This window comes from Lontra canadensis, unplaced genomic scaffold (genome assembly GCF_010015895.1).
Source record: "Lontra canadensis isolate GAN:19392208 unplaced genomic scaffold, GSC_riverotter_1.0 scaffold58, whole genome shotgun sequence".
NCBI lineage: Eukaryota > Metazoa > Chordata > Mammalia > Carnivora > Mustelidae > Lontra > Lontra canadensis.
The window spans coordinates 11,609,105-11,630,762 of NW_022631052.1; the positions used below are offsets into that span (position 1 = coordinate 11,609,105).

Sequence of the window (21,658 nt, forward strand, 5' to 3'; positions counted from 1 at the left end):
CAGCTGGGAAAGCAGCAGCTCCATCCTGGCTGGGATGTTGCAGCTGTGAGTAGCCCACCTGTAGTTTTTTCCCAGAATCATTAGTCTCTGCTGCGTTATGTGGCCTCTCACCTGTGGGGGGGTGGGGGGACAGCTGTCATCCAGCTCTGTTGCTGCTTGTCACTACGTGGTGTGACAGTGCCTTAGTGATCCAGGAGAGGAAGTTGGGCGCTGTGCTCTCTGCTAGGACCTGGACTTGGAAGTCACCCTCGGTCATTTCCGTACTATCCTGTTGGTGATGCAGATGAGTCCCGCTCAGTGTGGGGAGGGGACAGCCCAGGGATGTCAGGGCAGGTGATGGAAGCAGGGGCCGGCCACAGCTGTTCTCCTGTGTCAGACCAGGCAAGGACACAGAATTTCATTGAAACCTGACTTTAGGACATTGGCAGCTAGTTCGGGTTCTTCATGAACACCGTGTAGACGGAACACATGGGGCCGTGGAGGGGGTTACTTGGGCTTCAGGGGTGCAGCCTGTGCGCGGGGCCAGGAGTGTGTGAGCAGAAGCCGGAAGGGGCCCCTGCTTGTCCACAGAGTGGTCCCTGATGACTTGGCTGGGTCGTCGGTGGGGAATAAGTCTCTGCACCTAGTCCTTCCATTTCTCTGCTGTCCTCTATGGTCTTCATGATGTTAGGGGGCTGTTGGGACCACTCGGGCCCCCGATTGACAGGTGGGTGGCATCTTCCTCCCTCGGGGATGCTGCTGGTAACTCCCTCTTGATGGGTTTTTGAAGCCTTCGGTGGAGGTGTGGGTGTCAAACTTCTGGTCCATCTCTTGTGGGAGCCTGGAGGAGTTTTTGGTGCTGGAACTCTTTGCCCTTTATGAGGGTCAAGGTGACCCAAACCAAACAAACAAAAGACTGGGAGGGAATGGAGCTGCCAGCCTGTTTACCTGGTGTGGCTTCCCCAGCGCGGGTGGGGTGGAGGTTCCTCTCCCGCCCCCGTTCTGGACCAGAGTCCTGCTCATGAACCCTTCTGTATACTTGCACAGCCCTGTCCCCAGGTCTTAGGCCACACCGTCCTGTCCACTAGTCTGGCGTGGGACGTGCTCCTGCGAGCCAGCAATGACTCTAGGGGCTGACACGCCAGGTAACTCCTCTCTGCCAAGCACTGTTCTTAGTGCTTTGTATGTTTTGACTCTCAGTCCTGACCGTGATGCTGTGACAAGTACCATTCTCTTCCTTTTATTTATTTATTTATTTATTCATTTATTTATTTATTTATTTGACAGAGAGAGATCACAAGTAGGCAGAGAGGCAGGCAGAGAGAGAAAGGAGGAAGCAGGCTCCCTGCTGAGCAGAGAGCCCGATGCGGGGATGCGGGGCTCGATCCCAGGACCCTGGGATCATGACCTGAGCTGAAGGCAGAGGCTTTAACCCACTGAGCCACCCAGGAGCCCCCATTCTCTTCCTTTGATGGCGGAGAAACCGGGGTCCAGAGATGACTGATTGCTCATCTGGGCTCACAGGGAGAGTAGCAGGATCTGAACCCGGATGGTCACACTCTGGAGCCTATGTCTTTAAGCAAACGCTCTCCTGCTCGTTGGGGTCACTGTTGTTGTCCCCAGCTTGCCGGTGACAGTGCCGAGGCACAGAGGGTGGGGCAGCTTGCCCACCGTCCTTGTAGTAAGTGGCAGAGCCGAGATTCTGATGCAGGTCCCCCACCCCCGCCCTGGAACACAGGGTCACTCCACGGTCCTGGGAGCACCCATACCCTCCTCCAGTCGATTTCCAGGTGACACACAGGGAAACTGAGTCCCAGAGAGGCAGACTGGCCTACCTGAGGTCCCCACGCGTGATCTCTAGAGTCACGGTTGGCCCCGGTGTTCCCGATGTCCGGTGCCTCGTGTTTTTCCCTGAGTGCTCTGTTGACCTGCTGTATGGCCCCTGGCTTGAGTAGGTGGGTGGGGCAGGAGGGCACTTCTCCGGGGGCTTGGAGGAAGTGGCCTGAAGCCCCAGTTCCCTGATCTCTCTGTGACCTCTGTGCCGCCTGTCCCCATTTCGTCCCAGTTGATCCTTCTCCATCCCTGCCGCAGACCCACTCACGCCAGAGCTCCTCCCTGCCACTTGGCTTCCTCCCAGCGTGCTCACCCTGCCCTGGTGGCTAGGCCCAGCCCCCTCCCCTGCAGCATGCTCCAGCTCTCAGAGATTTCCCCCTTCCTCTGTGTACTCCCTCCCTGCCCCTCCCAGGACTGGCAACAGGGAGGACCATTAAGTCTTTAGCTGACTGATGGCAGCGAGAGAATTCAGTCCAGCCATCACGTTAGGCCATTTTTTTTCTGTTCCTGACACGCTGCTGGTCATGCCAGTGAGGGGCAGGGACTTTCCCCAGGTCTCAGGATGGGAACCCGGTGGGAAGAGCTTTCCATTAGTGTAAAAGCTGGAGAGAAGGATATATTGACTCATGCATAAAGTCTGGAAGGACGCACAAATCTCTTTAACTGGTTACTTCTGGGCAGGAAAAGTTAGATGATTGTGGGACAAGATGGAAAAGGACTTTTCCTGAATGACCTTCTATACTCTTGTTATCTTGAATCATGCAAATTTGTTGCTTACTAAAATAAAATAAATACCATTCTTCCCTCCCCCCAAACACTGTTACTGGCACAAGAAGTCATCGGTAAGCTCCTAGTTTTGCACTTCCTGATTTTCGGATCTATTGGATACGATTTTCCTGTTTGTACAGTGTAATAGTAGCAAGCTTAACGGAGTTCTCATTCAGCCCAAGGCTCTGTTCTAGTGTCTGTCTCGTGCATGTGTTCATGCTTATTTAAGTCCTCCCAATAGCCCTGTCAAGAGGGGGTGCTCTTAACCATCTCCATTTCACAGACGGGGAAACTGAGACACAGTGTGCTCAAGTAACTTCCAAAGGTCACACAGCTAATAGACGGCCCGGGCGGGATTTGAACCCGGGCCTTGTGGCTCCAGAGTCCATGTTCTTAGGCATATTGGTTGGAATATAGCATCACTGGCCAGCAGTGGTGGGTTTGCTCGGGGGCGGGGGGCAAGAATTAAGATACTCCACCTTCCCCAGACCATTTCTTGTTGGAGACCTTTGAACCGCTCATAACTGCAGTTCCTTAGGTGTGTCTGTCTTCTCACTGAGCTGCCAGAACTTTCTAAGCTTGGTTTGACCCATGTGCCATTTTATTTTATTTTTAGAAAATTATGATGACTTATACCACTGGTCAGTTGAATCGTATCCAGACTTCTGGGCAGAGTTCTGGAAATTCAGTGGAATTGTCTTCTCACGCATGTATGATGAGGTAAGTAGGGATTTTACTTAAGCATTCCCTTTTCATGGTTATGTTCCAAAATGAAGTGTTCATTTTTGGGAATACTGAATCATATTTTCTTTTTTTTTTTTTTTTTTTTAAGATTTTATTTGACAGAGAGAGATCACAAGCAGGCAGAGAGGCAGGCGGTGGGGGGGGGTGGGGAAGCAGGCTCCCTGCTGAGCAGAGAGCCTGATGCGGGACTTGATCCCAGGACCTGAGCCGGCAGAGGCTTAACCCACTGAGCCACCCTCAGGTGTCCCTGAATCATATTTTCTTTTGACACCTCACATCAGTGTGAAAAAATCATTGTTCTAGAGAGTTAGCAGAAAATTGTGTTGAGGTCAATCTAATTGTGATAAAATACATATATTGTGGTAAAATACAAAATACATATAACACGGGGAGCCAGGGTGGCTCAGTGGGTTAAAGCTTCTGCCTTCGGCTCAGGTCATGATCTCAGGGTCCTGGGATTGAGCCCTGAATCGGGCTCTCTGCTCAGCAGGGAGCCTGCTTTCTCCTCTTTCTCTGCCTGCCTCTCTGCCTGCTTGTGATCTCTGTCTGTCAAATAAATAAAATAAAATCTTTAAAAAAAAAATACATATAACACAATTTCCCATCTTAACCTTTAGTTAACCTTAACCACTTTAGTGTTCGGTTCAGTGCTGTTATTAAATACATTCACATTATTGGGATGCCTGGGTGACTCAGTCATTAAGCATCTGCCTTTGGCTCAGGTCATGATCTCAGGGTCCTGGGATTGAGCCCCGTGTCAGGCTCTCTGCTCAGCAGGAACCTGCTTCTCCCTCTCCCTCTGCTGCTTCTCCTGCTCTTCTCTGTCAAATACGTAGATAAAATCTTAAAAAAATACATTCACATTATTGTTGTTTTTTTAAGTTGTCAATAGTTTTATTATTTTTTAAACCTGAAGTTCAGGGAATGTTCCAACTCCTCAGGCTGTCAGTTGATGACTATCTGAGGAAAGCCTGTCCTGTTAATCAGTGTATAACTTCGTTGTGTTCTTGTTTAAGTGTGGGGTGAACTGTTCTGAGAGTCTTGTGTGGAGGCACTTGGGGAAGGACATCAAGGTTCCATCGTGTTGAGGAAGGAGATGAGGAGCCCAGCCCCGTCTCTGGTGGGTTGTCAGTGGGAGGGGTGGGTGGGTCCTGTAGGTCCATTTCCCAGATTTCGGTGTGTCTGGTCGGAGCCTACGGCCCTGGACACTGCCGCCCTGTCTTATGTACTCTCTGTCACCCGCAGCTCTCAATGGTAGGGCTTCATATAGGTCTGTTGAAAGAGTCCATTCGTGGGAGTGGTGGTTTCCCCTGGCATTCATTTCTTTCTTTATTTTTTTAAACCTCATGGGGGAATAATTAGCAGTGAAACCTTATTTATTTATTTATTTAAAGATTCTATTTATTTATTTGACAGCGAAAGACACAGCGAGAGAGGGAACGCAAGCAGGGGGAGTGAGAGGCAGGCTTTTCTCTGAGCAGGGAGCCTGATGCAGGGCTCGATCCCAGGACCCTGGGATCATGACCCATGCTGAAGGCAGACGCTTAAGGACTGAGCCACGCAGGCATCCAAAACCGTATATATTTAAAGTGTCCAACGTGATGATTTGATACACAGACACACTGTGGCGTTAACGCCTCTGTCACCTTACTCTCCCTGTGATGAGAATGCTGACAGTCTCCTCCCGGCAACTTTCCCGTGTGAGGTCCCGTCTGATGAACTACAGGGCGCTAATGTCTTTGCAGTTCCAAGCCTGGCGGCCAGTCCAGTGTTCAGTCTCTGAAATGATTTAATGATGTTTGGGGCCAGTGAGTTAGCGGGCTTCCTGGGAAGCAGAGTCACTTATGTTTATTACTGGTGTAGACCTCATTTGTGTGCTGTCTTGGTTTGCTTGGTTTGCTCCGTAGGTCGTGGACACATCGAAAGGCATCGCAGATGTCCCCGAGTGGTTCAAAGGCAGTCGTCTAAACTACGCGGAAAACCTCCTGCGGCACAAAGAAAATGACCGAGTTGCCCTATACGCTGCGAGTGAGTCCCCTTGGATCTTACTTTCTCCATGTCCTGGGTGCCACTCACACGGGGCCGCAAGGCCGGAGAGGCTCGGAAGTAGTCAGATCGCTGTGCGTGTTTTCAAACAATGTCTTGGCACCTGTTTTTTTCTCTTTCTTTTTTATTTCTTAAAAAGTACATAATGTTAAACATCTTGTCTGAACCATTTTTAAGCGTACAGCTCTGTAGCGTTGGGTGCCTTCCCGTTGTGGCACTTCAGCTCTCCGGAACGTTTCCATCCTGCGACACCGACCCTCGCGTCCCCCACTTCCTGTTTTGGCACGGTGTCCTCAGAGTCCAACCGTGTAGTCATGTGATGTTTTCCTTCTTGTTTGAGGCCGTGTGATGGTCCCTTGTTCAGATACCCGACATCTTGTTTGTCTCTTGATCTGTCATGGGGCACCTGGGTCGCTTTCACCTGCTGACTGTTGTGAATCAGGCTATGACAAACATGGGTGTGCACGTAGCTCCTTGAGGTCCGGCTCTAGAACCTTTTGGACAGATACCCAGAGCTGGATCGTATGGTGAGTCTCTGTTTCATTTCCCAAGGAGGTTCCTCCATACTGGTTCCCCTAACTGGTGCTCTTGGCACCTTTCCAACATCATTCAGACCTCTGTTGACTTTCTCTTATTGCTGAGAAAGGGAGGGGACAGTCATGTGATCATGTTTTATGGGAGAAATGGAGACACCAAATATTAAAGTAACCAGCTCAGAGTCACTGGGACAGTTAGCGGGGGAAACCACAGCTAGGATCTCTGCCCATTGATGTCTCCTTTGAAAATAAGGTTTAGAGACTGGGGCGCCTGGGTGGCTCAGTGGGTTAAAGCCTCTGTTTTCAGTTCAGGTCATGATCCCAGGGTCCTGGGATCAAGCCCCTCATCGGGCTCTCTGCTCAGCAGGGAGCCTGCTTCCCTCTCTCTCTCTCTGCCTGCCTCTCTGCCTACTTGTGATCTCCGTCTGTCAAATAAATAAATAAAATCTTTAAAAAAAAAAAAAGAAAATAAGGTTTAGAGATTATTCTAATTTTTGTACTAGGCGGGCTCTTTAAGAGTTGGCATAAAATATTTAAAATGAGGAATTTTCTTAGTGAGGAGACACTGTGGTTGGCTGCTAGTTAGGTGTGTGAAATGCAGGTTTTTGGTAAGCCTGAAGTACCATTGGGTTTATGTCATATTGGTAAGGTTTGAGGTGTTTTGGGGTGGATTTTCTGGGTGACTGTTTCTCCTCTGAGTAACAAAGCTTTACTTTCTTATTTTATTTTTAAAATATTTTATATATTTATTTGACAGACAGAGATCACAAGCAAACAGAGAGGCAGGCAGAGACAGAGAGAGGGGGAAGCAGGCTCCGCGCTGAGCAGAGAGCAGAGAGCTGGACATGGGGCTTGATCCCAGGACCCCAGGATCATGACCTGAGCCAAAGGCAGAGGCTTTAACCCACTGAGCCACCCAGGCACCCCTTACTTACTCAGTTTCGACGCAGCATGTGCTACTGTGTTGTGAGGAAGTAGGGCAGCAGCTGAGGAGACTGAAATTCACTGGACCTTTGGTGTTCATGACTCACGACTTCCAGTTTCAGCATGGTGACAGAATCGAATGCTGTCTACGTGTTTGCGATGGCTGTCCTTGCCTTTGCAAAGGAAACCCAGAGAGCTGTGCCCCTGCCATCACCTGCCCAGTTTTCGTGTCTTGCCACCTGTTCTCAGTCCTTCCAATCCTGGTCTACACTGCAAGTTACTCTTCGTTACCAACAGTGGTGTTACACGTCAGCTAATGATGCTTGTCCAGGTAGTGCCTGAAATGGGGGTAGATGACCTGCAGTAGCTGTGTGACCTTGGGTGAGCCCCTTAACCTCTCTGGGTGTGTTTCTGCTTCTGGCGAACGGAGAGGAGGAGAGTAAGTTTTCAGGAATAATGGAGAGTTTAAATGAGCAAATATGTAGATGTGTTTACGACAGTCCCTGCCACAGGGCAAGCGTGCATTGGTCTCCGTTGAGATTATACCTCTGAAATCCCTGTGTGGCTTTTAAGTCCTGTCGGTCCATTTCCTGCCTTGGCTTCCCAGAGCACATCTTTAGGGACGGGGTCCAGGCTCACGTCTATCCTTAAAGCCCGCAGTTGCTTCTGATGTAGATTGTTGGTTAAGAACCCCAGAGTCTTGTCTTTACGCAGCGTTTGGGCTGTTTGGTATTATTCTGCTACCTTCCTTAGTTCTTAGCCTGATGCAGTCTGGGCTGAGCATGTAAGTGTTCCTGGGGGCTGGGGATGCTACACCAGGCCTGCGTCTCTCCCTTGCTCTTCAAGGAGGTGTTTGCCTGTCCGTCCACCCATTCACTCACTCGCTCCCAGGTCTGTCTCAGATGTCTCCTTGGTGCAAGGTGCTGGGAACCTGGTGTCGAACAGAATGGCTGACCTTGTAGTGGGATGGACGGTAAGAAGGAGCATGCAGATGGTCTCTTACTTAGGATCATTCAACTTAGGACTGATGTTACGATGGTTTCACACATGCAGTAGAAACCGCACTTGGAATTTTTTTTTTTTTATTATTTATTTGTTAGAGAGAGAGAGAGATAGCTCACGCACAAGCAGGGGGAGCAGCAGGCAGAGGCGGAGAGAGAAGCAGGCTCCCTGTGGAGCAAGGAGCCCGATGCGGGACTTGATCCCAGGACCCTGGGATCATGACCTGAGCTGCAGGCAGCCGCTTAACCGACTGAGCCACCCAGGCGTCCCCGCACTTGGAATTTTGAATCCAGGTCTAGTCGCGGGCTCACGATCCGCGGTCCTATGCTCTCCCGTGATGCTGGACAGCAGCCGCCGCGCCCCATCAGCCCCACGATCACAAGGGTCCCAGACGCCCCCTACACCCTCACTGCCAAGCCGTCTGTCACTGTCAGTGCAGGAGTCAGGAAATGACACAAGACAGTTGACACTTCCTTATAAAACAGGCTTTGTGGTGGGTGATTTTGTCCAGCGGGAGGCTCATGTCGGTGCCTTGAGCACGTGGAAGGTGGGCCGGGTGAAGCTGTGGTGGCCGTCAGTTAGGTGTGTGAAATGCAGGCACATTTTGTGCTAGACCCAGTAGGCTAAGCCTTAGCTTTGTAAAATGAATGGAGGAGGACATTTACCTGGGGTTCGTTACGCCCTTGAAGTCTAATAGGAGTTGGTTTACACCCAGGTTTCAGTAGCGAGCTGTGCATGTGACACAGGCATGCCCGCTATGTGACCCTGGTCACCACAGCACCTGGTAGGGGACTGGCTGGAGGCATTTGGGGGGCCGCATCCTCCGGGAGGCAGAGAGTGGCAGGAGCTGGGAGAGTGACCTTCCTTCTCATGGGATTTCAGCCACGAGAGTCATCCACGCCCTTACGTGGCACATGTCAGTGGTTCTCTGCATCTTCCCAGGGTTGTCAGCCACCATCTCTGTCCAGTTCCTACAGTCTCTGTCACCTTGCCCTTCTGCAGCCCTAGAACCCTCCGGTCTCTGTTGTCTCCACGGGTTTGCCCGTGCTGGGCATTTCCTAGAGATGGGATCCCATGTGGCCCCTTGTGTCTGGCCTCTCGCTCGGCCTCATGCTTTCAAGGTCCCACCACCCTGTGGCAGCTGTCATTGCTTCCTTCCTTTTTATGTCCTGGTCACGGTCCGGTGTGTGGATCTAGCGCTTTCTGTCTGCCCACGAGTGGCCCTTTAAGGGCGGTCCTGCCCCATGCATTGGGGTCCCTTGGTGAACACCGCTTGGCACATGTTATAACCTGAGGGGCGGAAACGCTGGGTCTCTCATCGCTTCTCCTCCCCCGTCAGATGTACCTGCACTTTCCCCTCGGGCACTATACCGGGTCCCGGTTCCTCCACTGAGAAAGTGGGGAAGGTCAGATGGGACTCTTCAGACCGACAAAACAGAACCAACATGGAAACTGGTAATGCGAGTCACGAACCAGACCAGTCTTCTGGGCGGGCAGTGTTGGATGGACCCGGCCGAGTACTCATGCTCTCACGCTCTCCCTCCCTGGCTGGACCCGGACCCTCTTTTCTGAAGTCCAGCTGTGTCTTGAGCCTGAGTTAGGGAGTGAGTGGTCATTCCGGGTGTGCGGTGGCTGTTTCACACTTCTCCCTGCGCACTCTCTCCTACCCACTGCTGCCATTCCCTCCCCTTAAATAGGAGAACCCCTTCTTCTAATGAGCTCCCCCTTGTATTTGCAGTGGAAATAAGTGCCCTCAAGCCAGGGTCCAACTTAACTTACAAATAGGGTACCTTCTTCTCCTTTTTTAAAAAAATTTTATTTATTTGACAGCTCGAGCGAGAGAGAGCACAAGCAGAGGGAGCAGCAGGCAGAGGGAGAGGGAGAAGAAGTCTCCCCGCTGAGCAGGGAGCCCAATGCAGGGGCTCGATCCCAGGGCCCCTGGGTCCCTGGATCCCTGGATAATGACCTGAGCCGAAGGCAGATGCTTAACCAACTGAGCCTCCCAGGCGCCCCACAAATAGGGTGCCTTCTTAAGCTGGGTCCTAGATTGGCTTGGGGGCTTCAGGGTCACTGTGTTTCATCTTCTGCGTGTTTTCCTGATTTCCTTCCTACTCTCCCGGCTGAGTGCAGGTGCTCGGGGAGTTTTCCTTCCTGCTCACTCAGACGTTCTCAGTAGACCCCATACCTCCCATGTTTGATCCCAGGCATGTTTGATCCCGGGTGAGGCCACGAGGTGCCGCCAAAGGAAAGCGGTTCACCCGTGTCTTCAAGCTCCAGCGAGCAGAGCTAAAGCAGTACGGATTAGCCCCGTCAGCATGGCCTTTCTGAGAACAGCTGCCCGCACAGCACGTTTTGTCTTTCAGCAGTGGGTTTCAGGTTGCTGGGTATCTTAATAGGATAAGAAATCACATGGGGGAAGGGACTATGGGAGAAGTAATTACAAGGCTACCCAATGAGGAGAGAAGAGGACCAGGGGTAGGCATACATAACTTTAAGGAAATGGGAAAAGCAAGATTTACACCAAAGAGAAATCAGGGTGTTTGGAGGAGTGATGCTTCGTGTTATAGAATTGAACAGCAGTTAGCAGTCAGGAATAAAATATTTGCCTCCAAGACAGTGGTCAGAGGAGTAACGTCTTTCCACTTGAAAGTACGTTCAAATAATTTTCCCACACCCATGCATTGTCAAGTCTGTCTTCCTTCCTTCCTTCCTTTCTTTCTTTCTTTCTTTCTTTCTTTCTTTCTTTCTTTCTTTCTTTCTAAGATTTTATTTATTTTAGAGAGAGAGCAAGCATGCAAGCAGGGGCAGGGACAGAGGGAGAGGGAGAGAGGATCCTGAGCAGACTCTGTGCTGATTGTGGAGCCCCAAGTGTGGGGCTCAGTCCCAGGACCCCAAGACCACGACCTGAGCCAAAATCAAGAGTCGTGAGTTAGGGAGGTATGGTGGTCATTCCAGGTGTGCGGTGGCTTTCACACTCTTCCTTGCGTGCTCTCTCTTGCCCACTGCTGCCATTTCCTCCCTTTACATAGGAAAACCCCTTCCTTTAATGACTGAACTACCCAAGTGTCCTGATTGTACTCATTGCCTGTTGCTGAGGAGCAAATTACCTGAAAACCATGGCTTAATATAATAAGCCCTTAGTGTCTCATGGCTCCTGTGGGTGGCATGTTCAGAAATGGCTTGGCAGGGCGCTTCTGGCTTGGGGCCGTCCTCTGAAGTTGCACGAGGATGTTGGCAGGGGCTGTGTCATCTGAAGGATTGACTGAGGCGGGCAGCTCCATATTCAAGATGGCGCACCCCCATGACTGTCGGTGAGAGACCTTGGTGTCTCACCGTATGGCAGCTGGATCCCCCAGAGTGAGCTAGCTGGAAGCTGCCATGTCTTCTGTGACCAAGCCTCAGAAGTCACTTGTCTCCAGGGTCCTACTGGTGACCCGGCTCGGGCGCTTTCCCTTCCAAGAGCATGAGCACCAAGGGCAGGTCTCCCTGGGATCATCAGGGGACCAGCCAGCACACTGTCCTGTTATGTTATTGCCATCTGTTAGGTGAAAATTCATGTCTCGCTGTTGTCATGTGTTGTTTCTTCGACAGCGAGGCTGGTCATGCTGACCTCTTAGGCTAACTTCCACATAGACATCCTTCTCTAGGAAGTTGAGTAAACCCGTGTCTGTGTGACGTTTCCGGGCACCCGTTTCTAACCCGGGTTTAAACTGTGTGAGTTTTCCTCCTTGTCTGTGACTGAGAACCCGTCTTTTAGGGCTGTCTCTACAGTCTGTTCCTTTTCTCTTCCCAGGGGAAGGCAGAGAGGAAATTGTGAAGGTGACATTTGAAGAGTTGAGGCAACAAGTGGCTTTGTTTGCAGCAGCAATGAGGAAAATGGGTGTGAAACAAGGAGACCGGGTGGTCGGTAAGTATTTTTGGTTCTTGTGGTTTTGCGGTGGGGAGACTGAGGTAGAGGGACTGGATTGGAAGGTTGAGGCCACTTTTTTACAAGATGGCAGATTACATGCAGCCTTGTAGGACTTCAGCGATCTGTGCTCGATGGAGGCTAGATACACAGGGTAAGTCATGGCACAGGGAGAGTGCAGGGTAGTCCACGCAACAGAGATAGCCTGTGCAAAGGCCCTGAGGCTCATGGGAGCAGGACACCTGCAGGGTTGACAGGAGTGTGGTGGGCTAGGTGTGCAGGGCAGGCAGCAAGGCTGGCAGGGACTGCCCTTCTGGAAGGAAGCAGGGTTGGAGTCCTCAGACCTGAAAGGGAGGCCTGGCTCCTTCTCCATCTCCATCCCCTGTCCCCTCGCCAAGTCCCTGCCTTCCTTTGTTCTCTCCTAATCTGGTGGTGAGTCATGTTTCTTACAGTTTTCTTTTCACTTTGACTTCAGGAGGACCTTTAAAGGCCTCTAAGTGAACCTGGTCTCCACGGCAAGGCACTGTAGTGAATTGAGATGTGGGTGGGTGTATCCCCAGGGGCAAGCAGCAGCAGGTAAGCAGACTAGCCTGCCTCCCCCACCCCCATGTGGTGGTGGGACTGGGACCATGGGGCAGGGGAGGCAGCTGGGGAAGCTGCTGCTGGGCCTCTCCCCAGATAGCTCACTGCAAGTGGGCATTCAGCGTGTGTTTACAAAGAGGGCGGCCTTATCATGTGTAAACGGAGGAAAGGGCTGTGCCCGCGTCTCCTCGCTTGGCAGCTGGGCCTGGGGTCCCTGCTAGGACCTGACTAGCTCCAGACAGTAGGGATGTACCAAGTGGCCTCCTGTCTTAGCCCTCGGGGGGGGCCTTCCTGTGGTTGGTCCCTGTGAGCCCACAGAAAACCCGCCACCACTCTCTCCCTCTCTCCGCACACCCTGCTTTGTTTTTCTGTTCTCCTCATAGACCACCTGGAATCTTGGGGTTATTAGTGTGCACACACGCGTCTCTGTCCTCCCATACTAGAGGACTGGGGCTCTGTCTTCTGTTTGCTGCCGCGTCTCAGTGCCCAGGGAGGCGGGCGCACAGCGGGTGTGTGATGAACACGGAGTGAGCGAGTGTGGGTGCGGGGCCCGTGGTCACAGCAGGCATCTCGTGGTCGAAGGCTCAGTATCTGGGATTCTTCTTCCAATTTAGCCTGCCCTTTTGAGGTTTAGAAAAGGATTTTAGAAGGTCCTTCTTCCAATTTTCATTAAAAAAAAAAATCTCTTTCCAAAGCAAATGTTTTCTGAGAGAAGGAGAAATGGAGAACCAGGTGTGTTGGGGAAGGTGGCTGAGAGCCCTCCGGGGAGGGCACACCCGGCTCTGAAGAGTCAGGCTGGTACCTGGCGACCGGCCCTCGTGGGTGTCACAGCGTGGACACTGGACCGTAGTTCCAGGCTGGGGGCTGTGTTTCCCTGACGGGGGCACGAGGGAGTGACCCCCGGGGAGAGGCATGAGGGGCTCCTCACACTGCGGTGGGGCTGCCCGTGGGGGGCTTCTCTTGTCTGTGACTTGCTCATCTCCTGGCCCTCTGCCAGTCTCCACCAAGTCTGGCTGTGCAGCCTCCCAGGGCTGGGTCCCCTCCAGCCCCGGGGACATTGCAGTTTACACACCAAACTCAGCACATGTCTGCGGGCCTGCCTGTGGCAGGTGCTGGGCGCACCCTGCCCTCTGGGACACTCCTGTCCTGGCGGGAGTGGTCACAGCTGAGAGCAGTGGGGAGGGAAGCAAGGGGAGAGCTGAGCTCAGGGCCGTGGGCGCCAGGACTGTGGGGCTTCTGTGGTTACCAGGGGACCATGGCCCCCTGTTCCCTGACGCCTCATGCGTGCTCCTTTCCTCTGGAACACTTAGGATGATCTGTTTAATGGACCACAGTCTCACTGGCCACAAAGATTCTTTCGGTCTGTTGTGGTAAAAGCCCAGCCTCCTGTCAGATGGAGGGTCTGTGGTGCTTCTCTTATAGTCTCGTGACTGTCCTGCTCATCGTCTTCATTCCCTTATTGCCTCTCCTTCTCTCCCAATCTGTCCACCTGTCTGTCCATCTTTCCTTCCCTCCATCCACCTGCCAGCCAGCTCACCAGTATGAAGGCCCTGATATGCCGGGCATGGTAAAAGGTACTTGGTAAAGCAAAGAACAAAACAGGCAAAGTCGCTGCCCTCCCATGAGAACCAGATATAAAATTGCCACTTACAACTATTAGATGTAGGTGACTGTTAAGGTTAATTTGGTGAGGGAGAAATAGAGTGTGCTTTGTGGGGACTGGCCAGGGAACTCGAGCTTATGGGTGACCTTGGAGAGGGCATTTCTGAGAAAGTCTCATTTGCATTAAGAGCTGAATGATGAGTTTGCAGAGTCAGGAAGGCTGGTGGGTATGGAAGAGTGTTCAGGCAGAGGAAACAGTCTGTGCAAAGGCCCTGGGGCAGGAGGAGCTTAGAACAACTGGAGAACTGAAAGAAGGCTGTGACTGAGCCCAGTGTGGGAGGCAGAGTGGAGGGAGAGGAGGCCGGGGCCGGATCCTGCAAGGGCTGGGGGGATCACCCTGGTTAGGTTGGGTTGGAGGGGGTGACAGTAGGACATGGACAGGCTGGTGATAAGTGGTGGGGCTTTCTGAAGAGGCAGTGTCCAGGCACTGGGGTGAGGTGGGGCTGGCCGTGCTCCTGGGACCAGCGAGAGCCAGCCCCTTTCCCCACTCCTGCCCTTGCTCTCAGTGGTGCCTTTTAGAGGTCTGCCATGTCCAGCATACCCTGAACCCAGGCCTTTCTCCCTGTGCCCAATGACAGGTTATTTACCCAACGGCGTGCATGCTGTGGAGGCCATGCTGGCCGCAGCGAGCATCGGCGCCATCTGGAGTTCCACATCCCCAGACTTCGGTGTGAACGTGAGTTGGGGTTCCCACTGATTGCCCTGGGGGTGCGGCCACAGTGGCAGAAACATTCCCATGCGGTTTCTGCAGGGAAGCACTCTGCCCCTCTCTGACATCTTGGGCAGGGGTGCGGGAGGCTGTGCAGCAGGACTGGTGGGTCTGGAAGGCGACCATGTCACCATGGCCTCCCATCTCACGGCTGGTGACATGAGAAAAAGAGAAGGAGCCAGAAGGAGCAGAGTCTTGTTTTTCAATCTAAAAGTGAACGAGTCTTCCTTTTTTTAATATTACTGATGTCCTGTCCGGGTGTATGGACTGCGTCAGCATGTGTTCTGTGTGACAGATGGCTCTTGGAGATCTGGCTAGAGGGGGCTGGTCATCTGTCCACGGATCCGTGACCACAGGAGATTTTTCTGTAGACAGTCGTCTGGATTTGCTCACAGAAGTTCCCCCGAGACCTCCCTGCCATTTCTGATCTCTTACTTTGAATTATGCTCTCTGTGCTCTGTGCGGGAGGAGGGCAGACCTCCTTCTCTCTGTGAACCCCGCAGGGACCTCGGGTACATCCAGCTGCTGGAGTGACCTAGGCAGGGGCAGGCAGCTCACGCTCAACCCCGCCATGGAGGGCAAAGCAGTGGCAGAACAGGACTTACCCAGGGCCCTAGGGACCTCTCCTGGTTGCAGAGCCTTGGGGATGAAGGGCCATCAGGAGCCACGAGGACAGACCCCAGTTAGAGGACCCGGGGGGCATCCATGACCACCAGCCACTCTGCCCAGCGTCAGACTGCTCCGCTCTCGGCACAGTCCCTGCTCTGGCACGGGACCGTGTAGCCCAGTGTCTGAAGGTTGGCCTGGCCTTGCCAATAGCGCACCCTTGGCCAGCTGTTTATCCTCCATGTGAAACGGGCCGTGGGAAGGCAGGGCCACGAATGAGTGTCGGAGGTTCGGGCCGTGGTCGGCACACCCGCGGCAGGTGCAGCCACTGGCGGCGTCGGAGCTCAGGGCCCTGTGGTCAGTGTGCGTCTCGGCTGCGGGGTAGGTTTCTGGGTATGAGCCTGATGCTCACATCTGCCTTGGGACTTGCTGTCCTGGCAAAGGTGGTCCCGGTACCTCTCATTTTCCCGACGCTGTGCAAAAGAGGAACAGACGTGCTTCTCTGGCACAGGGGCCTGGAGACGTGCGGTGACCTGACTCTGGGGCGAGGCCCGAGCTCTGCTGAGTTCAGGGAGGGGTGGCCGCCCCAGACCTCACCACTTGGCGTGGTTTTCCTCCTGGGGCTTACGTGTGCCTGTGCCTGCTTCACCCCGTGGAGGACCACCCTGGGTCAGCCAGGACTGGAGCTCTCTGTGCAGCCTCCAGTGCCCCAGGCTGTCTGTGAGCCTGTGAGAGCTGCTCGGGGCCAGCGGCATCTGCACGGAGGGTCTTGGAAGGTGGGGGCCAGCCCGTCCCTGGGCACTGTTCCCTCAGACCCCTCAGCAGCCCTTGATCTGTGTTGCTCAGAAGCAGGGCCGGGCAGGCAGTGCGGCGCGGTGGTTCCTCCCTGGATTCGGGTCTGGCTTTGCTGCTTCCTGGCCGTGTCCTCAGTACACACCGGGGAGCTGGCGAGAGCCACAGAATCATGCTTTTGCATTTGCCTGTCAGGGGCTGGGGGCGGCCCTGGATGCACCACGCGGGACGGTACGTATTAGCCGTTATCCAGGAGGCCGATGGTCTTAAGTGGCATTGGAGCTTTTGACACAGGAAGATGTCGGGAGAGCTGTGTGTGGCCCTGGGTGGGCCGGGGGGCAGGGAGCAGGCGTGGCCCTGTCTGCAGACCCCCTGCAGAACAGAGCTCCTGGTGGTCCCGGTGGTGCAGGTGGTAGAGGGAGGACATAGGCAAGCGTCTGGCCACCTCCCTCCCGGCTGTTCTCGCGGATCACCGTCCTCTCCAGGCCACTCTGCGGGTGCTGGCGCACACTAGATGGCAGTGTGGCCCCCTCTCTCCGCAGCCTTCAGCACGCCTGGGTCTGGGGAGTCTCTCTGGCCTGCTGGCCAGCGTCTCAGGGGATAGCGCTCCCTGGTTTCCTGTCCCGGGGCCAGTCTTCCCTAGTGCAGGCGGCCTTACCGCTAAGCGTCCCAGCCTGCAGGCCCAGCTGTGTCCCCGGCTGGTGGGAACGCTGGGCTTCTCACTTCAGCTGGCGCTGCCACGAGGACACAGAGCCACTCCGGGGTGTTCAGGCTGAACGTGTGGGTACCCGTAGCAAACCAGAGTGGGGCCTGGCATGCGGCCCTTGGTGCATGGTAAGGGATTTTTATGGGCAAAAAGTTTTTTCCCAGAGAAACCAGCAACCCTCAGCCCATCTTAGAATCCTGGGCTTTTAGAGTACAGTTTTGCTGTCCTGCATGTGTACATCACCACGGTGTCTTTTATCCCCCTAATGGTTTTCCTGGTGAGCCTCATGAATTTTCCACATAGCCCTTCCCCTTGTGTGCGTGGACAAAGCGCCCGGTCTTTACGCCTCTCCCTTCTGGTTCCCACCTCCCCGGGATTTTCTTGGGGAATCATGGCTTCACTGTTTGTGCTCTTAGAGTAACCCGGGTTTGATTGTCAGCCGCTGGCCTTGGACCGATACACAAGGGAACAGAAGGGGCGTTCTGGGCTGTGCCTTCCCAGGAGCCCTGTTTATGGATGAAGAGGGCTCCACTGTGTCCTGAACTTAGGGGGAGACCCAGCTGGGAGTGCGTTTGCCTGTCACCCCTGGGAGAACACTCGGGTTGTGTGGAGTGTGTCGTGAGGCTGCACCTGTCAGTTCCCATCAGTTCACAGCAGTCCCAGAGACCAGGTGTGACCTGCGTGGGAAGCCAGCGTTCTTCCAGAGAGAGACATGTGCTTGGCAGGATGGCGGGTTCCACGTGTGCTGTAAACAGACACGTGGCTGCGGTGAGCCTGCTTTTTGTATTCATTTATTAAAAATATTTATTAATTTATTTTAGAGAGAAAGTGTGCGTGAGTGTCAGTGGGAGGAGGGGCAGAGAGAGGGAATCCCAAGCAGACTTCCGGCTGAGCGTGGAGCCTGACACGGGGCTCGGTCAATGCCATGACCCATGAGATCGCGACCTGAGCAGAAATCACAAGTCGGATGGTGACCACCCCAGCCAGCCAGGCACCCCGAGTCTGCCTTTTCAACAGAGCTTGTGTATTAGTATACACATTTATGGGGTCGTGCATTTCGTTGGCAAGAAGCGCTGTTTGGAGGATTAGAAGAGAACCAGGATGTGGAGGTGCTTTGTGGTGAGAGTTGCCTTTCTGGAAGGCGAGTTGTCTTTCCCGTGCACGAGAGGAGCTGTGTTTGAGGCTCTTTCTGCAAAGTGCGGCTCTTTCTGGAAGGGCCACTACTCGGCCCCCAGTTTCCCCGTCTTACAGACTTGTGTTTTGCTATTTTGGTGTGTGTGTGCACACCCTTCTGGTATTTCTGTAGGTCGAGTCCTTGAAGTGACGGTCCCGTCTCCGGCGTGAGCTGTGGTTTGCTGGGCTTTCTGCGTTGGCCGCGGCTGACAGGGACGTGGGAGTCGGGCTGGTGGACGGTGCCGCTGGTCTCTCCCCCGACGTGGTCCCGTTGGTGGCTGAGGGTTTTCGGCTTTGGCGTGACTGATGGTGACCACCCTTTCCTTCCATTTGCAGGGCGTCCTGGACCGCTTTTCTCAAATCCAGCCGAAGCTCATCTTCTCCGTGGAGGCCGTCGTGTACAACGGCAAAGAGTACAGCCACATGGACAAGTTGCAGCAGGTGGTGAAAGGTGGGTGGCCCTCCCACATCTCCGCTAGCAAGGCAGGGCTCAGGGTGCACCAATAAGAGGTCCCCGGGGCTCCGCGTCGGCCGTCCCTCAGTTGTGTTACACTCTGTGAGAAATACCGCTGCCCGTATGCCGTGGCCTATAAGCCCGTGTTCCCCCTCTCCTCCCTCCAGGACTTCCGGACTTGAAGAAGGTGGTGCTGATTCCTTACGTTGCCTCGAAAGAGAAGATAGACATTTCCAAGATTCCAAATAGGTAAGTCCACCATGTGCCGATCGCTGGTTCCGGGCAGAACCCTCCGGAAGTCCCAGTGGGTTGTCCAGTCTGTGAATCCTTTCACGGGGGGCGTAGCAGTTTAGAGGTACAGGAGGTTTTGGTTAAAAATCACAGTTTGTACGTGGGCACCCGAGGCCACACAGTGACTTCGCGGTGGAATGGAGAGAGCCCCAGGGGTCCTCCGTCTTTCCCTCTGCTGTGACTTGAAGTGTCCGGTCAAGGCCAGCTCCCGATGGAATGGAAATTGCCGTGTGTGTGTGTGTGTGTGTGTGCGCGCGCGTGCACGCGCACATGTGCATGCGTGTGTACATGTAAACACACGCTTGTGTGTATATGTTTCCCTTGTAGGACCTTTGTCCCTATTGTTAATAGCACCTTCCTCTGTTTTTCTGACATTTATAAGCTGATGCATCACACACTTATGTACCTAATAGTATTGGAGGCAGTTTATTTTGGAAGAGGATTTCAGGAATTGGGTTGTGGTTTGGTCACAGTTGAGTTTGCTTCCAGATTCTTGGAGTTATACTCCCTTCCCCTTCCTTGAAACCATCATGGGGGGTTCCGAGGTCAGGTGTGTTTACTCCCTCTTGCCCTGTCGGGGGGACAGGGAGGAGATCACAAGGGTCTTTTTGGGGGGCAGACAACCGACGTGTGGCTTGGGTTTTGTGCAGGCTGCTTTCTGGGGGTGCTGAGGGGGGACCTCTAGGTGCTATGCTCCGGGGGTTGTGGTTGTTGGGAGGCACGAGCCACACCTGCAGGGAGGGTGAGCCGTGACCACTGGGCCCAGTAGACAGGGGCAGGAGGTGGACAGGAGGTACCTAGGGGCTGAGAGCAGGGCACAGGTCTGGGGGAGGTGACACTGAAGGTGACCTTGACAGATGAGCAGGGTTTGGGGACAGGTGCCGGTACTTGGATTCCGGAGGCCACAGGGTGCTGCCAGCAAAGTGACTCTTCCGTGAGGGCGGTGGTCTCAGCTCTGTGACCCTGTGTGAGGGATCCACCTGTCTGTGCCTGGGGTCCCCATCTGTAAAATGGGGAGATAACAGCACTTTCTTCAGTAAGTGGACACCAGGCCAAGTGCACTTAGCATAGCCCCTGGCAGTCATGATGGGTTGGGGACAGCCGCAGGCTGAGGTGCGCTCTGTCCCACGGGTACCTGCGTCAGGATGTGCAGGGCCTTACGGGCAGGCTCGGCACTTGGGTTGTCCCTGAGACTGGGGGTGTCCTGCCAACTGTGATGAATGACAGCCAGATGACGATCCCCGGTCCCAGTTCCCACCACGCACACAGCTGCCCTGCCTTTCTGTCGGGGGTCAGAACGCAGAGGCTGGGAGGAAGACCAGACGGGCTCACTGGTCCTACTGTGGCTCAGCTTTTATCCTTCTGAATGTGTTGATCAGCGGCTGATAATGAACGAGAGTATCCCGTAAAATCCCGTAGCATCCTGTAGAATCCCGTGAGCCACTTCATTTAGCTTGATACGATGTGAGAAGCTCTTGCCGTCCCACCTGGGGGATGGGACCCCCGTCTGGCTCATCTTTGATTGCTGGATGCCGCAGATAAACTAAGAACAAGAACGTGCCCGGGTTCAGAGACCTGGGGTTGCGGGGGGGACCGCCCTTTGGGATTTTCATTTTTAGAACAGCAACAAAAGTAATTGCTCTTTACTGTGATTTATAGACCCTTTGGAAGAAAAGGTTTTTCTCTGTGTGAAGTATCCGATTAGATTGGACACTTCGTGTAACTGGGGTCCGAAGGGGAGGTGGCGGTGGAATGGGCCTTCCGTTGCTGGAACGTTCCACAGTGAATAGTTTTCCTGACACTCTAGAGCAGAAGGCTTTGTTGTTTACTGCTCAGAGCTGAATTATTCTGCAGGCCCTTTTTAACCCTCTGCGCCTCCCCCACAAGACAGCCTCGTCCTTAAGGATGTCTTCCCTTGCAAGATAGCACGGTTCTTCCCTCTTGTGTGTATGCATTTGGTTCCGGAGTAATTATCCTTAGCAAATTGCTGCAGCCTGAGTTCTACGGATTCTCCCCCTTCTGGAAAGAAGGTTCCATTTGTCAAAATGGCAGGGTTTTTTTTTTTTCCTCCCCCCCCCCCCCCGCCCCTTTCAAGCCAGCGGAGAGAATAGTGCCAGAGTCCGTGTTCCTGCTCATCTCAACATGGAGAAAACACCTCTCCCACGTGGCCCTTTGGCTTCAGAGGCCCTGTTTCTGTTCATCAGACAAACCTGTTCCTTCTCTGCTGGTTTTTGGCCACCCGCGTTGATGCCCTATGTCAGCTTTGGGGGTGGATGTCTTAGGTGGTAGTCAGCGGCCGGACTTAATTTTGTTTCTAGGAAGTATATTAAACAGGATGAAAATGAAAATTCAAAGCACCAATATCTGTATGATGCTGTTAAGTCAATACTTAGAAGAAATTTTAGGTGTGAGAAAAGAAAAAGATGTTAAGTCAGTGACTTAAACAAAGCCATCTTAATAAACTAGAAAGGAAGAGCGAGTAAGATCCAAAGTAGTACACTGCACGAAGATAGTTTCCCTCTTAGAAGAGGGAAGATGCCTTACTTTGAAGCCTCCCAGCTCCTTACATTCCAGAACACTCACTTTCTCTCAATGACTCTGAGACTGTCGCAGAATTGCTAGAACTAGCCTCGAGCAGGCAAGAGCCCGGTTTGGGGCTTGGTTTCATCTCCTGCGGGACAGATATCTGTACTGAGCTGCTGTCCTCCTCGGGACACGTGACACATTTGCCTAGAAGCATCTCTGTCATGGGATCTGGTCTTCAGATCTTGGCCCCACTGTGCCACCCCGACCTTCCCGTGGAGGAGCTCAGGGATCTGGTCCTTCCCTTCCCGCCCTGCTCCTCGCAGCGACCAGCACAGCTTTCTTCCCCCGAGTTTGCCTGCAAATGGGACGTGTTCATTGTATGTGATCCTTGGGCACAGTGCGTGTCAAAGCCCTCCAG

General features: G+C 53.5%; 1 protein-coding gene across 3 annotated transcripts in view; it reads left to right on the plus strand.

Annotated features, from left to right (window-relative positions):
• Positions 1-21,658, plus strand: part of AACS (acetoacetyl-CoA synthetase) — a 53,202-nt gene that overhangs the window by 3,545 nt on the left and 27,999 nt on the right. For all 3 annotated transcript variants that reach the window (XM_032876499.1, XM_032876497.1, XM_032876498.1), the window contains exons 2-7: positions 3,197-3,300; positions 5,232-5,352; positions 11,626-11,739; positions 14,562-14,659; positions 18,306-18,420; positions 18,591-18,672. In XM_032876499.1, coding sequence (XP_032732390.1) covers positions 3,197-3,300; positions 5,232-5,352; positions 11,626-11,739; positions 14,562-14,659; positions 18,306-18,420; positions 18,591-18,672 — 634 coding nt within the window. The remainder of the gene's footprint in view (positions 1-3,196; positions 3,301-5,231; positions 5,353-11,625; positions 11,740-14,561; positions 14,660-18,305; positions 18,421-18,590; positions 18,673-21,658) is intronic.